At 36.6% G+C, this 18585-nt stretch overlaps 1 protein-coding gene across 10 annotated transcripts in view; it reads right to left on the reverse strand.

Annotated features, from left to right (window-relative positions):
- Nucleotides 1-18585, reverse strand: part of ATRX (ATRX chromatin remodeler) — a 284010-nt gene that overhangs the window by 110746 nt on the left and 154679 nt on the right. For all 10 annotated transcript variants that reach the window (XM_054470837.2, XM_054470836.2, XM_054470841.2 and 7 more), the window contains 3 exons: nt 9354-9491; nt 7765-7940; nt 5568-5685 (listed from right to left, as the gene is read on the reverse strand). In XM_054470837.2, coding sequence (XP_054326812.1) covers nt 5568-5685; nt 7765-7940; nt 9354-9491 — 432 coding nt within the window. The remainder of the gene's footprint in view (nt 1-5567; nt 5686-7764; nt 7941-9353; nt 9492-18585) is intronic.

Raw genomic sequence — 18585 nt, forward strand, 5'->3', positions numbered from 1 at the left:
TTTGGAAATTACTATTATACATTCTTTTCCCAGTTTGAAGTACACTATTCCAATGTTAGTCATAATATTTTTAAACACTAAATTTAACTTAATAACTTATTGAAATAGCTAGATGAGGCCGAGCATGGTGGCTCACACCTGTAATCCCAGCACTTTGGGAGGCTGGGATGGGATACCACTTGAGCCCAGGAGTTCAAGACGAGCCTGGGCAACATAGCAAGACCCCACCTCTCTATATAAAAAATGTTAAAATAAATATTTTTAATTAAAAGAAATAAAATTTTAAAAAATAGCTAGAAGAGAGAATTTTGAATGTTCTCACCACAAAGAAATGACAAGTGTTTGAAGTGATAGATATGCTAAATTACCCTAATTTTATCACTACACAATGTATACATGTATCAAAATATCACTCTGTGCCCATTAATATGTACAATTACCATGTGTCAATTAAAAACAAAATGAAACTTTAAAGTATTTTTCTGATTATGGAAGTTTTATATATATGTATATTTCTTGGATTTTGTAATTTTGCAGAAATGTATATAACAAGTAAAATACAAAAGAATTAATACTTCCACCACTTAGAGAAAACCACCAAAGTTAACATTTCAGTGTCATTTCTCCATGTTCCCCTTGTCTAGTTTACCCATCTCAGGTCTCAGCTCACCCCTTACCAAAGAAAAAACTTTGGAGCAATTGTTCTTAAGCTGATGATCCATCAAAATCACCTGTAGGGCTCATAAAAATGCAGATGCATCGGCCCTACTCCAGACCTTTTGAATCAATCTCGAAAGAGTGGCACTTGGGTCCATGCATTTTTAGAGACAAAAGCATATTACTGTGCTCCATTTGGGGGTACTTTTTAAATTCTGGTAAAATATACATTTTAAAAATTTACTGTTCTAAATGAGAACACATGGACACAGGGAGGGGCACATCACATACTGGGGCCTGTAGGGGGGTGAGGGGCAAGGGGAGGAAGAGCATTAGGACAAATACCTAATGCATGTGGGGCTTGAAAACTAGATGATGGCTTGATAGGTACAGCACACCACCATGGCACATGTATACTTATGTAACAAACCTGCACGTTCTGCACATGTATCCCAGAACTTAAAGTAAAATAAAAATAAAATTAAAAAATTTACTGTTTTAACTACTTTTTAAGTACACAATTGAGTGGCATTAAGTATAATCACAATGTTGTACAAACATCATCACTCTCTATTTCTAGAACTTTTTCATCATTCCAAACAGAAACTTAGTACCCATTAACAGTAACTTTCCATTCCCTTCGTCCCCCCAGAACCTGGTAATCACCATTCTACTTTTTTTTTTTTTTAATGATTTGTTCCAATTTAATTTTTTGTCTTCTTGTCTTCGTCTGTTTTGTGTTGCAATATAGAATACCACAGACTGGGTGATTCATTTTTTATTTTATTTTATTTTTTGAGACGGAGTCTCACTCTGTCGCCCGGCTGGAGTGCAGTGGCGCGATCTCGGCTCGCTGCAAGCTCCGCCTCCTGGGCTCACGCCATTCTCCTGCCTCAGCCTCCGGAGTAGCTAGGACTACAGGAGTCCGCCACCAGGCCCGGAGAATTTTTTGTATTTTTAGTGGAGACGGGGTTTCACCGTGTTAGCCAGGATGGTCTCAATCTCCTGACCTCGTGATCCATCCGCCTCGGCCTCTCAAAGTGCTGGGATTACAGGCGTGAGCCACTGCGCCCGGCACCATTCTACTTTCTACTCATGGAGTTTGGCTACTCTAGGTACCTTTAAACAGAATTATACAGTATTTGCCTTTTTGTGTCTGATATATTTCACTTAGCATTAATGTCTTCAAGCTTCATCTATGTGGTAGCAAATGTCGGAATTTCCCCCCTTTATAAGGTTAATATTCCACTGAAGTATGTCCATACCACATTTTGTTTATCCATTCATCCATCAATGGACATTTGGGTTGCTTCCACCTATTTTTGCCATTATGAATGATGCAACTATAAACATAAGTGTCCCAGTATCTGTTTGAGTTCCTACTTTCAGTTCTTCTGGGTATACCTATAAGTGGAACTATTAGATCAAATGGTAATTCTACGTTTAACTTTCTGAGTTACTACTACAATGTTTTTCCATAATAGCCACACCATCTGACATTCCTACTAGCAATATACGGGGTTCCACTTTCTCCACATCCTCATAAGCACTTATTTTCCTTTTTTTTTATAATGGCCACCACAATGGGTGTGAAATGGTATCTCACTGTAGTTTTGATTTGCATTCCTCTAATGAGTAGATATGTTGAGCATTTTTTTATGTGCTTATTGGCCATTTGTATATCTTCTTTAGAGAAATGTCTATTCAAATCCTTTGCTTCTTTTTGAAACAGACTGTTTTTTTGTTGTTGAGTTGTAGGAGTTCTTTACATACAGTTGACCCTTGCGCACCAAAGGTATAAACCACACGGGTCCACTTATACACACACTTTGTTTCAACCAAATGTTGCTTGAAAATACAGTATTCACAAAATGTGAAACCTATGTTTGACTTTTCATATATGCAGGTTCTGCGGGATTTGTGTATGAGCAAATTTTGGTATACACAGGCAGGTCCTAGAACCAATCCCCCACATATACCAAGGGACAACTATATTCTGCATGTGAATCCCTTATCAGATATATGTTTTGCAATATTTTCTCACATTCCATGGGCCATCTTTTCCTGTGTTCTATTTTTTGCACAGTTGTCAAAATAAGACAGTGTGTGGATTTTAATATTAAGTTTAAAGCCAGACTAATATTTAGTTATTAAAAAATTAAGTATCTACATGCTTATAAAACCTTAAGTGTTTACTGAATTGCAGAGGCTTACATGTTATTATAAACTTCTGATACCTGACAATAAAAGGCAAACCATAGAATTACATTGAAAAAAAGAAAACTAAGAAAAATTAAGAGGATTTTAGATTTCCTCAATATTCTTTAAAAGCCAGTCCCTTAGGACTTTCATTCTGCAAATATTATAAATTATCACTAAAATTAACATGAAACTGCTGCTAATGTTAAAAACAAAATTTGGGTGAACCTCTTAAAAGTAACCACAGTCTAAAAAAGCCTAATGTAGAAACAAAAAATTTCTGGAATATTTAACAGATAAAATACCAAACATTTTAAATGCAAGTAAAATAGGCAGGTGATATTTCAAGAGAAATACCGTGAAGATTTGTACTGAGAATCAAGACAGAGTAGCCATTCATATAACCCACTTGGCCTTTTATCAATGTTTTTCAAAGAGGCTATTTAACTCAGGTTATTCTACTCTATGGGTAATATTGCATTTGGTAAGGGGAAAACCCCACACCATAAAACTTAAAGATTCATGGTACCAGGTGATAATTTAACAATCATATCTTTTAGATTTTAGCTATGGCAATTAGTGCTTTAGATATTTACTCCTATCAATGATAGTCACAAAGAATAAAGCAAAGCCCCCTAAATTCTTAAATAATTGCATTGCTCTCAAAAAGAGTAAGTTTTTAAAAATTTTTAAAGATTGATACATAATATTTATACATATTTTAGGAGTGCATGTGATATTTTGTTACATGCATAGAATATGCAATGATCAAGTCAGGGTATTCAGGGTATCCATCACCTTGAGTATTTATCATTTTTATATGTTGGAAACATTTTGAGTCCTCTCTTCTAGCTATTTTGAAATATACAATGCATTGTTGTTAACTACAGTCACCCCATTCTGCTATCAAACAGTAGAACTTATTCCTTCTATCTAACTACGTGTCTCTACCCATTAACCAACCTCTCTCTATCCCTCCCTCAACACACACATACTTCCCAGATTCGGGTATCTATCATTCTATTTACCGCCATGAGGTCAACTCAAAAGAGTAGAGCTTAACATCTATACCTGAGCTGTTACCATTTGTGATTGGTGGTGGTGGTTGTTGTTGTTGCTGAGACAGGGTAGTGCTCTGTTGCCCAGGCTGAAATGCAGTGGCACAATCATGGCTCACTGCAGCCTTGACCTCTCAGGATCAAGCAAACCTCCCGCCTCGGCCTCCCAAGTAGCTGGGACTACAGGTGTGCATTACTATACTCGGCTAATTTTTTGATTTTTCGTGGAGATGAGGTTTCACTATGCTGCCCAGGCTAGTCCCCAACTCCTGAGCTCAAGTGATCCTCCCACCTCAGCCTCCCAAAGTGCTGTGATTACAGGCATGAACCACCATGCCCAGCCTATGATTGGTTATTAAAGACAACCAATTCTATAAAACCTGAAAACACTATTGTGAGCATTTTCCCTAATATAAAACATTTTAAAAGGAAAAAATATTAAATGACCAAATTTATTACTCCTTATCACTCAGAGATTAATTAAAGACAGATCTGAACATCCGTCTCTTAAACTATACAGCAACTCTCTCATTGGGATAACTATTTGGTTATTTAATTATGCCTGCAATTTTTATTATTCAAAACAGAATAGTATAGTAAATCTACCAGCTTCTGATAGATATACAAATGAAAATGTGTGTTTTATTGGAACTGATTTTCTTCCAAAAGTCAATACAAAAATTGCTTTTATAAAAGTAAAAAAGCACTTCCATAAAATACTAAGATTCAAATACTGTTTTCCCCAGCAGAATGTTTCTTGAGAACCATATTTTACTCTCTAGGATGCACTGCTATTACAAAAAGAGTACCACTTTAGCTATAATTATCATTTTAATATGTGTGTACATACTTCCATCCTCCTTGTTTTTTTTGATCAATTACTGTATTCACAATTGGCCAAAGAGCACCCTCTAACCTCTATCTCCTAATTAAATCTGTAATATCATTTGGGGAAAGGTACCAGAATAAGTGATCAACAAGTAAGAAATCTCACTCCAGTCCAAAGATTAGGTTTTGTTGTGTGAAGACAGACATCTTCAGGCACAGAGAGACACAGACACACACACATGCACAAAAAGCTTATTGATGGTAAAACAAAAACTATTCATTGTATTATTTTAAAGCATAGAAAAATACAAGAAATAAACTAGAAGGTCTTCATAACAAAATCACCCAGAAAACAACTTCTGTTAGCATTTTGGTATATTTTAGGCATACTACATGCCTTGCCTTCTATTTTACTTTTGCCTTCAACTTTTGTTAATTAACTGAGAAACAAACTCATGAATTTAACTTATATGCCTTTTATTATTAATGTGGGTAAACACTTTTTTAAAAAAATACTCTGGAATTTTGTATATCTTCTTTTATGGATTTATTCACATTCATAATTTTTCTGAAATAAAAGCTCTTTACAAATTAAGGGCATTATTCATATGTGCTGTATATCTTTTTCATCAGTTTGCTTCTTGATTTTAATTTTGACAGCATCAGTGTTTTAATTAGAAATATTTTATGCTTTTAAGCATACCCATTTTATTCAAATGCAAAACTGAAAAAGAACAACAGACATAGTAAGATGACTGGAATAATCTTCTTTGGAAAAAGAATGTCTTTATAGAGAAGATGAAATCAACAAGGTGTATTGGTTACCTGTTAAGTGATCTAAGTAGTACTGATAGAGCTTGCACTGAATAGAAGTCATTCTCACAGCTAACACATATTCGTGTTTTGGAGGCAAGAATTTTGTTAATGCTGTATAATCTTTCCTCTGTAATTAACAAGAAAGACAATGAAAATTAATCTAAATATTTAACAGGAATGACCTACAAGTTCTCATTGCTTATAACTGAAATATACACATAAATAAATAGGCACTAAACATATAAGAAAACATTTTCTTAAATATATTTACCCTTTCTAAACCCACAATTACCTACACAATGTATTTCACATGACTATACAATATGGTACACTGGTAAAAAGATACTGCAACACACCAGGTAGGTTTTAAATTCAAGCAATCACATTACCAAGTGAGCAATTTAAGTTTTCAAAATAGTCTTCTCTGTACAGAAAAAAAAAAAACAAAAGGTATGGAGAGGATGTAGTAGGTAGTGTGAGCAAAATGACTTGCTTTAATCATGTAGTAAAACCTAGGAATCAAAGTCTAATGCAGTCTGAGTTGGCTTCTGAGAAGGATATGCTAATATGTCAAACAATAACATAATTTTAGAGGGAATATTTGCCCAGTTAAGAAAGCAACTCATCTACAAGCACTCTTGAAACCATTTTATTATAAGAATAGAAAAATAGAACACCAATGTGCTAAATAGAAATTACTCCTTAAACCAGAAAGAAAAATGCCGCCTGAGTAGTAGCAGCAATACAGAAACAGAGTACTTGCTAGCACATGTAGCCAACCTGACCAAACGGAACAACTACTCCTTATAATGATGGCAAGTACAGTCATCCCTCAGTATCTATGGGAGACTGGTTCCAGAACCCACCCCACCTCCACAGATACCAAAATCCATGAAACTTCAAGTCACTTATATAAATAATGTAGTGTTTGCATATAACGTATAAACATCCTCCCATATATTTTAAATCATCCCTAGATTACTTATAATGCCTAACACAATACAAATACTATATAAATAGTTGTTATACTCTATTGTTTAAGAAATAATGACAAGAAAAAAGTCTGTACATGTTCAGTACAGACACAATCATCCATTTTTTTCTTAATTATTTTATTTCTTTTTTTTTAAGAGACAGGGTCTTACTTTATCATTGAGGCTGAAGTACAGTGGCATTATCTTAGCTCCTTGCAGTCTTGAATTCCTGGGCTCAAGCAATCCTCCTGCCTCTGCCTCCCAAGTGACTGAGACTATAGGTGCGCACCACCATGGCTGGCTAATTTTTTAAAACTTTTTTTTAGAGACAGGGTCTTGCTCTGTCATCCAGCCTGGAGTGCAGTGGCATGATTTTAGCTCACTGCAGCCTTGAACTCCTGGGCTCAAGTGATCCTCCCACCTTGGCCTCTTAAAGTGCTGGAATTACAGGTGTGCACCACTGTACCTAGCCTCTGTCCATTTTATCTATTTTTTTAAAAAATATTTTTGATCCATGGTAGGTTGAATCCATGGATACAGAACCTGCAGATATGGAGGGCAAACTGTATATCCAACCAAAAGAATAGCCTGTTTCATTTGTTAAAACATCTTTGAGGCTATCATCAGTACCTAACGTCTACAGAGAAAGTGCATATCTTGAGATCTATTAACTGCCAGCTCAGTCTCTAGACACTTAACCATTCATTAATATAGATTCACTGAAAATCTGTATGTAAACAACACCACTAGTCTGTTCAGGTTATTATATATACTTGAAAGTAACAAAATTGTTTCTCCAGGATTACTTTAAAAGTGGCTCCTCTCTTAATTCATACTGGCCTTTCCTATAACCATTTCAAAAAAGTGAGATTTATAATACTGTACTACAGAATTAGGGTGAGCATAGGAACTTCATCATAGTAGCTATGTTCCTCTTAAGGAACTCCCTATCTTAAGGATGAAAAATCTAAACATTAACATAATAAGATATGAGGCTTTACACCTGGCAAATGAATTAACTATGTTTTAAACTTCGCAGCGGAGCTTCTTTTTTAAAAGTTGAATGCAGCAGAAATTTTTGAAGACAATGCAAGGAGATATAACTGTAAAACTATCTACTGAAAGAGCGGGAAAGAAAACACAAAATTATGAAACTTTAAGCTCAGAAAATATGTTGGGATTGTTATATAAAAAAAGTAAGAATATTTTATTACTATGGAACATATTTGTACCTGAACACATCCAGCTAACATCTCATAGAGAATGTGAGCACGTTTTTTCATCACTCTGACATCTACCATGGTAGAATCTGCACACTGACCATTTTGAATTGGATTTATAAATCTATTCCTGAACTCCTTAATGGATCCAAGTAAATTTTCCTTGATAAAATTAACCATACAATGATCTAAGAGAGAAGACATTATTCATTAACAACATTAACAATGGTTAAAAAGACTTAGAAAAATTCCCCTATGAAATGCTCATGTCAAAAACACATGCATTAGAATTAAGCTATAAAGAAAGAATATCAAGCTAAGTATAGAATAAACATGGTTATATGTCTGATCTACAAGTGAATTACCAAAACGAGAGAGAAAATTGAAGTAAAAACCATCCCTAAATACTAGACATGAATGTTTTTTAAAAATATCTAAGGACATTTTATTCAAACTCACTATTCTTTATAAGAGATATGAAGTATAAAACAAGTGGTCCATTAATCTAACCATGATTTTATGGTCAGTGAGGCTATCTTGTGAAGAAAGGAGATACTAAGTCAAAACAATAAATAGGAGGTAATAAGCTACTATGCAAGTTAATTTATATTAACTCATTCATTTCCAGAATAATCAAATAATATTTGAGAGATCAAATAATAACAACTGTTATTCAGTATTCAGTTGGGGCTACACAAATAGTAAAAAAAAAAAAAAAAATTAATTACTAATGTATTTTGTAAGACTAACCCATTTTGTAAAAATTAATAGAGCCATCACTTGTCCCATACTATACAGGACCACAATATGAAACAGCATTTCTATAAATAGGGTAATAGAACAGAAAAAAGGAAAACTGGCACAGATAAAAACAAACATAAAGTATAGGCTAAAGTGAAATGACTAGTATTACAAATAACAAAATAGCAAAAAGTTACCATAAATACACTAAACGAATGTAACACAGAGAAAAATAACAAAAAGCCATTACAGTGGGAAAAAAAAAGTGAGAGATTATAACAGGGAATTTCAATTTGTTACTTGCTGAATAATCTCATCTTCCCTTCTTTAGTGTCACCACAGACATATGAAAATGAGGGAAATTCACAAATCACTTCCCTAGGTTCACATCAACTACCTTTAGCCTCAGCAAACTCTCCTGCCATGGATTCAGCAAACCTCTCCTTCTCCCAGCTCCACTTTACAAAAATGTTCACAGTTCCCATTTCTTTTTGATTTCTTGACAGTACATGCCCCAAAACTGGAATATCCCCTTAAAATTATCTGGAGTAATCACATATGCTCATGTACTTTCTAAAGCAATCATTAAGACTTCTGATACTCTTGCAATAATTCACATTCCATATTTATATATGAACATTCACAATGGTGTATCTCTTGACTGTATTTTACCACTCATATTTATAAAACATCTCATTTGAAAAGTATGTTATTCTTTCACAGCAGACTAAGATGAACCTATGTAGATCATGGTCTAGGACTATACTAGAATAAGTAGAAGAAAGGCAAATGGTAAAGTTACGAAAATATATCTGAGGAAATACCGATATTCTACTGCATAATCAGAGGTATTAACTCACACTCAATTAGGTTATTTTGAAGTGGTGTTCCTGTTAAAATAATCCTCCTCCTTGATCGTATAGAATTCATAGCTTTAGAAACAGCAGATGCTTCATTTTTTAGAATATGGCCTTCATCACAAACAACAAAATCAGGGCCTACAAAAATAAATAGAAAAATAACACAATTAATATATAATAAAACTGAAATGTGATCCATTTAAGTAAATAAAGTTAAACCCTTTAAAGTGCTGATCTTATAGGAAGATAAAATGACATCATTTTAAGTATAAACATATTTTATCTGCTCCTGTATTTGGTTAATACAGCACTAACTATATTAATTACATCCAAATGGTAGAGCATTGAAGTACCACTATAAATGGTACTCAGGGTCCTCTGAGTTTACAAAAATAAGCAAAAATAAAAACAACAAGAGGGAAAAAGTTCCCCCTAACAGATATAGCGTATTTTTAAAAATGTCTTTTAAAATTGAAAAGTCTTTAAAGCTATTTCAGCATTAGTATATCAACTTAAACTATCAGCAAAGACTAAGAGCAATGTATATATACATGAAAAGACAAATTTCAAAAGTTACACTTTAAGAATAATATATGTCACAATAGACCATATAATACTTCCCACTTAGTCCAAATAACTGACATTCATCGCTGGGGAAAAATTTTAACTGATAAAAGAAAGTGAAACTGGTTGTTACATGGGTATGGAGGGTAGGGAGAACAGCTTTTAAGCTATAAAAGATCTTAAAAGCATAAACTCAGAAAATATTTGGGATTGCAATATTAAAAAGTAACAATATTTTATTACTATGGAATGCATTTGTACCTGAACAAATACGTTCCACAGCATCTGTGGACTCTTTTAGAAGAAATACTAAAGGCTTATTTGTTAAAATAACAGATATATATTTTTTCTTTTTTTTTTTTTTCTTTTTTTTTCTTTGAGATGGAGTCTCCCTCTGTCGCCCAGGCTGGAATGCAGTGGCACAATCTTGGGTCACTGCAACCTCCACCTCCCGGGTTCAGGTAATTCTCCTGCCTCAGCCTATCGAGTAGCTGGGATTACAGGTGCCTGCCACCACGCCTGGCTAATTTTTTTGTATTTTTAGTAAAGACGAGGTTTCACCATGTCGGTCAGGCTGGTCTCGAACTCCTGACCTCAAGTGACCTGCCCACCTTGGCCTCCCAAAGTGCTGGGATTACAGGCATAAGCCACCACGCCCAGCTGATATATATTTTTTCCAGGGCATAATACATACTCAATTTGCTTGCTGGTTAACATATACACACATATTACTTAATTGCTGATTTCAACAAAGCAGCTGTCAAACTATCCCCCATCTGGTAAGCATTAGAGAAAAATGCAACTTTTACATGACTTCAAAAGTAACAGCTTCAGTATGACAGATCAAATAATAACAACTGTTATTCAGTATTCAGTTGGGGCTACGCAAATAGTAAAAAAACAAACAAAAAAACCCCAAAAAAAACCCTAACATTTTGTAAAACTAAAATATCTAGCTTTGTATTTAAAAATTATGCATCCCTTACTTTGAATCCGAAAACATTTTCTAAAGAGAAAAAAATGCCTTTTACAGCAGTGATTTAAATGGTTTTACCACTTAATATTCGGTATCCATGAGGATGCGTTGAAATGGATACTCTCATATACTCTGTGGGAGTCTAAATTAGTATCAAAAATTTTGGAAGTCAATTTTACAATAATTATCAAAATGCAAAATGCGTAAACCCTTTGACCCATATTTGAATTTCTAGGAATTGGTCCCAAAGATACTCTTCCACAGGCACCCAAAGATACATAAAAGAATGTTCTCTGCAGCACGGTTTGTTATGGAGGAAAATTGAAAACAACCTAAAAATTTGTCAGAGGGGATCTGGTAAATGGGGCTGAAACCATGAGATAATGGAATAAGTCACAGAGTTAAAATTAATGAGGTAGACACACCCCCACTGGAGAAGCTGAAGGTCTGTTTGCAGGAGAAATTCCTGACTTTACCTGGAGTTGAGTCAAGTTAGAAAGCCAAGCCGAGCGAAATACAGGGGTAGAGGAAGTAGCAGAAAGGCACTGGGAGCTTGCTGGATCCCCAAGCAGCCCATTCCCGCCTGGCAACACAGGGATCCATCAGGAGGGTGGCCATCAGAGCAGAGGGTAAAACTCCACAGGGAGAAGGACTTCTCTAGCTGAACTTTTTAACAATTTGAATGGGGCAAAGAAGCCTCCTGGCCAGAACTCCGGGGAGGGCGCAAATCCAGATTGCAGACTTCACAGGTGGGGGATGAACTAAAGCCCTTTTCTTTTGCAGCTTGGAGGTGGAGAGCCTGGGGCAAGTTTTCAAGCCAGACTCGCCCTCCCCCTGGAAACGCACTCCGGGCTGTTTCAGCGCTGGAGGGGTAGGGGGTGCGGTGCACCATAGGAGTGAGACAAGACCAGCCTTTCGGTTTGCGTGGGAGCTGGGTGAGGCCTGTGACTGCCGGCTTTCCCCCTACTTCCCTGAACAACCTGCATGACTCAGCAGAGGCAACCATAATCCTTCTAGGTACACAACTCCAGTGACCTGGGAATCTCACCACATCCCCCACAGCAGCCACAGCAAGACCCATCCAGAGAGTCTGAGCTCAGACACGCCTAGACCCGCCCCCACCTGATGGTCCTTCCCTACCCACCCTGATAGCAGAAAACAAAGGACAAATACTCTTTGGAGTTCTAGGGCCCCGCCCACCCCCAGTCCCTCTCCACACTACTACAGCTGATGCATTCTGCAAAGCGCCACCTCCTGGCAGGAGGCCAACCAGCACAAAAATAGAGCATTAAACCAGCAAAGCCAGGGACCCCCACAGAGTCCACTGCATCCTGCACCACCTCCACCAGTACAGTCGTTAGTATCCATGGCAGACAGACCCACAGACAGTTCACCTCACAGGACTCTGTGCAGGCAAACCCCAGTACCAGCCTGGAGCCGGGTAGACTCGCTGGGTGGCTAGACCCAGAAGAGAGACAACAATCACTGGAAGCCACATCCACAGGAAAAGGGGGAAGTACTGTATCTAGGGAACACCCTGTGGGACGAAACAATCTGAACAACAGTCTTCAGCCCTAGACCTTCCCTCTGACAGAGCGTACCTAAATGGGAAGGAACCAGAAAACCAACCCTAGTCATATGACAAAACAAGGCTCGTCAACACCCCCCAAAAATCACACTAGTTCACCAGCAATGGATCCAAACCAAGAAGAAATCCCTGATTTACCTGAAAAAGAATTCAGGACGTTAGTTATTAAGCTAATCAGGGAGGGACCAGAGAAAGGCAAAGAATGCAGAGAAATGCAAGGAAATCCAAAACATGATATAAGAAGTGAAGGGAGAAATATTCAAGGAAACAGATAGCATAAAGAAAAAACAATCAAAAATTCAGGAAACATTGGACACACTTTTAGAAATGCAAAATGCTCTGGAAAGTCTCAGCAATAGAACTGATCAAGTAGAAGAAAGAAATTCAGAGTTCAAAGACAAGGTCTTCGAATTAACCCAATCCAACAAAGACAAAGAAAAAAGAATAAGAAAATATGAACAAAGCCTCTAAGAAGTCTGGGATTACGTTAAACCACCAAACCTAAGAATAATCAGTGTTCCTGAGGAAGAAGACAATTCTAAAAGCTTGGAAAATATATTTGCGGGAATAATCAAGGAAAACTTCCCTGGCCTTGCTAGAGACCTAGACATGCATATACAAGAAGCACAAAGAACACCTGGGAAATTCATCGCAAAAAGATCTTCGCCTAGGCACATTGTCATCAGGTTATCCAAAGTTAAGGCAAAGGAAAGAATCTTAAGAACTGTGAGACAGAAGCACCAGATAACCTATTAAGGAAAACCTATCAGATTAATAGCAGATTTCTCAGCAGAAACCCTGCAAGCTAGAAGGCATTGGGGCCCTATTTTCAGCCACTTCAAACAAAACAATTATCAGCCAAGAATTTTGTATCCAGTGAAACTAAGCATCATATATGAAGGAAAGATAGTCATTTTCAGACAAACAAATGATGAGAGAATTTGCCATTACCAAGCCACCACTATAAGAACTGCTAAAAGGAGCTCAAAATCCTGAAACAAATGCTGGAAACACATCAAAACAGAACCTTTTTAAAGTATAAATCACACAGGACCTATAAAACAAAAATACAAGTTAAAAAAAAAATGAAAAACCCAAAATATGCAGGCAACAAGGCGAATAATGAATGCAATGGTACCTCACATTTCCATACTAACATGGAATGTAACTGGCCTAAATGCTCCACTTAAAAGATCCAGAACCCCAGAATGCATAAGAACTCACCAAACAACTATCTGCTGTCTTTAGGAGACTCACCTAACACATAAGGACTCAGATAAAGTAAAGGGGTGGAAAAAGACATTTCATGAAAACGGACACCCAAAGCGATCAGACAAAACAAACTTTAAAGCAACGGCATTTAAAAGAGACAAAGAGGGATATTATATAATGGTAAAAGGCCTGGTCCAACAGGAAAAGATCACAATGCTAAACATATATGCAACTAACACTGGACCTCACAAATTTAAAAAACAATTACTAATAGGCCTAATAAATCAGATAGACAGCAACACAATAATCATGGGGGACTTCTAGACAGCACTAGACAGGTCATCAAGACTGAAAGTCTACAAAGAAACAATGGATTTAAACTATATCCTGGAACAAATGGACTTAACAGATGTATACAGAACATTTCATCCAACAACCGCAGAATACACGGTCTATCCAAGAGCCCATGGAAATTTCTCCAAGACAGACCATATGATGGGCCATAAAACGAGCCTCAATAAATTTAAGAAAACTGAAATTATATAAAACATTCTGTCAGACCACAGTGGAATAAAACTGGAAATCAACTCCAAAAGGAACCTTCAAAACCACGCAAATACATGGAAAACAACCTTCTCCTGAATAAGCGGTGGGTCAAAAACAAAATCAAGATGGAAATTTAAAAATTCTTCAACCTGAATACAATAATGACACAGCCTATCAAAACCTCTGGGATACAGCTCAGGCAGTGCTAAGAGGAAAGTTCATAGCCCTGAACGCCTACATCAAAAAGTATGAAAGAGCACAGACAATCTAAGGTCACCAGGAACTAGAGAAACAAAAACAAAACAAACCCAAACCCAGCAGAAGAAAGGAAAAAACCAAGATCAGAGCAGTACTAAATAAAATTGAAACAAAACAAAACAAAAAATACAAAAGATAAATGAAACAAAAAGCTAGTTCCTTGAAAAGATAAAATTGATAGAACATTAGCATGATTAACCAAGAAAAGAAGAGAGAAAATCCAAATAAAGTCACTGAGAAACGAAACAGGAGACAGTACAACTGACACCACTGAATACAAAAGATCATTCAAGGCTATTATGAACACCTTTACGCACGTAAACTAGAAAACCTACAAGAGGTGGATAAACTCCTTGAAAAATACAACCCTCCTAGCTTAAATCAGGAAGAATTCGATACCCTGAACAGACCAGTAACAAGCAGCGAGACTGAAATGGCAATTTAAAAATTACCAAGAGAAAAAAAGTCCAGGACCAGACCGATTCACAGCAGAATTCTACCAGACATTCAAAGCATTGGTACTAATCCTTTTGACACTATCCCACAAGATAGAGAAAGAAGTAACCCTTCCTAATTCATCCCTATTCATCACCCTAATAGCAAAACCAGGAAAGATCACAACCAAAAAAGAAAACTACAGACCATTATCCTCGATGAACATAGATGCTAAAATCCTTAACAAAAATATTAGCTAGCCAAATCCAACAACATGCCAAAAAGATAATCCACCATGATCAAGTGGGTTTCATATCAGGGATGCAGGGATGGTTTAACACATATGAGTAAATAAATGTGATACACCACATAAACAGAATTAAAAACAAAAATCACATGATCATCTCAATAGATGCAGAAAAAGCATTCGACAAAATCCAGCATTCTATATGATTAAAACCCTCAGCAAAATTGACATACAAGGGACATATCTTAATGTAATAAAAGCCATCTATGACAAACCCACAGCCAACATAATACTGAATGGAGAAAAGCTGAAAGCATTCCCTCTGAGAACGGAAACAAGACAAGGATGCCCACCCTCACCACTCCTCTTCAACATAGTACTGGAAGTCCTAGCCAGAGCAATCAGACGAAAGAAATAAAGGGAATCTGGGCCGGGTGCGGTGGCTCACGCCTGTAATCCCAGCACTTTAGGAGGCTGAGCGGGCGGATCACAAGGTCAGGAGATCGAGACCATCCTGGCTAACACAGTGAAACCCGTCTCTACTAAAAATACAAAAAAAAATTAGCTGGGCGTGGTGGCAGGCGCCTGTAGTCCCATACTCGGGAGGCTGAGGCAGGAGAATGGTGTGAACCCGGGAGGCGGAGCTTGCAGTGAGCCAAGATCGCACCACCACTGCACTCCAGCCTGGGCGACAGAGCGAGACTCCATCTCAAAAAAAAAAAGAAAAAGAAAAAGAAATAAAGGGAATCCAAATCAGTAAAGAGGAAGTCAAACTGTCCCTGTCTGCTGACGATTACTGTTTACCTTGAAAACCCTAAGGACTCCTCCACAAAGCTCCTAGAACTGATAAAAGAATTCAGCAAGGTTTCCGGATACAAGATTAATGTACACAAATCAGTAGCTCTTCTACACACCAACAGCAACCAAGTGGAGAATCAAATCAAGAACTCAACCCCTTTTACAATAGCTGCATAAATACATAAATAAATAAATAAACAAGAAAGATAGGAATATACCTAACAAAGGAGTCAAAAGACCTCTACAAGGAAAACTACAAAACACTGCTGAAAGAAATCACAGACGACACAAACAAATGGAAACACATCCCATGCTCATGAATGGGTAGAACCAATATGGTGAAAATGACCATACTGCCAAAAGCAATCTACAAATTCAATGCAATTCCCATCAAAATAATACCATCATTCTTCAGAGTCAGAAAAAACAATTCTAAAATTCATATGGAACCAAAAAAGAGCCCGCATAGCCAAAGCAAGACTAAGCAAAAAGAACAAATCTGGAGGCATCACACTACCTGATTTCAAACTATTCTGTAAAGGCCACAGTCACCAAAACAGCTTGGTACTGGTATAAAAATAAGCACACAGACCAATGGAACAGAATAGAGAACTCAGAAATAAACCCAAATACTTAGAGCCAACTAATCTTCGACAAAGCAAACAAAAACATAAAGTGGGGAAAAGACACCCTTTTCAACAAATGGTGCTGGGATAATTGGCTACCCACATGTAGGAGAATTAAACTGCATCTTCATCTCTCATCTTATACAAAAATCACCTCATGATGGATTAAGGACTTAAACCTAAGACCTGAAACTATAAAAATTCTAGAAGATAAGATTGGAAAAACCCTTCTAGACATTGGCTTAGTCAAGGATTTCATGGTCAAGAACCCAAAAGCAAATGCAATAAAAACAAAGATAAATAGCTGGGACCTAATTAAACTAAAGAGCTTTTGCATGGCAAAAGGAACAGTCAGCAGAGTAAACAGACAACCCACGGAGTGGGAGAAAATCTTCACCATCTATACATCTGACAAAGGACTAATATCCAGAATCTACAATGAACTCAAACAAATCAGTAAGAAAAAAAAAAAAAAAAAAAATCTCATCACAAAGTGGGCTAAGAACATGAATAGACAATTCTCAAAAGAAGATATACAAATAGCCAACAAACATATGAAAAAATGCTCAACATCACTAATGATCAGTGAAACGCAAATCAAAAACACAATGTGATACCACCTTACTCCTGGCAAGCATGGCCATAATCAAAAAACAGTAGATGTTGGTGTGAATGCAGTGATCAGGGAACACTTCTACACTGCTGGTAGCAATGTAAACTAGTACAGCCGCTATGGAAAACTGTGGAGATTCCTTAAAGAACTAAAAGTAGAACTACAATTTGATCCAGCAATCCCACTATTGTGTATCTACCCAGAGGAAAAGAAGTCATTATTCGAAAACGGTATTTGCACATGCATATTTATAGCAGCACAATTCACAGTTGCAAAATTGTGGAATCAGCCCAAATGCCCATCAATCAATGAGTGGATAAAGAAATTGTGGCATATATATATATATATATATATGATGGAATACTACTCAGCCATAAAAAGGAATGAATTAACAGTATTTGCAATCACCTGGATGAGACTTGGGACTATTATTCTAAGTGAAGTAACTCAGGAATGGAAAAGCAAACATCAAATGTTCTCACTGATATGTAGAAGCTAGGCTATGAGGACACAAAGGTATAAGAATGACACAACGGAGTTTGGGGACTTCGGGGTAAGAGTAGGAGTAGGGCAAGGGATAAAAGACAATATATATGGTGTAGTATATACTGCTCGGGTGATGGATGCACCAGGATCTCACAAATCACCACTAAAGAACTTACTCATGTAACCAAATACCACCTGTACCCCAATAACTTATAGAAAAATAAATAATAATCTGAAAAAATGATGTATATCTCTATGTGCAAACCTTGAAAGATATGACAAATATATTATTAAATAAAAAGGAGTATGTTGCAGAATAGTTATCTATATTATGATCCTATTTGTATATTTTTGCTGTAATAAACCATAACCATGAGTCTAATGGATTTTGTGAGTTCTGTGAGTCCTTCTTATGAGTTACCAAGCCTGAGGGTGGCTTTGAGGACCACCTAAATGTTGCAATACCAAATAAGGAGAATACATGCTTCTGTAAGCACAAAAAATTCCTATAAGGATATAAATGAAACAATAATGAGACTAGGAGGTAGGGAACTTTTACTTTTCAATATACAACATTTTCTTCTGTTTTTATTTTGCTTAAGGATATGTATTACTTTTATAATTTCTTTAACTTAAAAGAACTATTTGTTGGCATGGCAATGGAAGGAGAGTGGTAGCCCTATCGTTAGTAAGGATATCTGAAGAACTAGAAGAATTAAGAATAAAAGTAAGCCAGGCGCGGTGGCTCACGCCTGTAACCCCAGCACTTTGGCAGGCCTAGACGGGCGGATCACGAGGTCAGGAGATAGAGACCATCCTGGCTAACACGGTGAAACCCCGTTTCCACTAAAAATACAAAAAAAAAAAAAAAAAATTAGCCAGG

This window comes from Pongo pygmaeus, chromosome X (assembly GCF_028885625.2).
Source record: "Pongo pygmaeus isolate AG05252 chromosome X, NHGRI_mPonPyg2-v2.0_pri, whole genome shotgun sequence".
NCBI classification, from domain to species: Eukaryota; Metazoa; Chordata; class Mammalia; order Primates; family Hominidae; genus Pongo; species Pongo pygmaeus.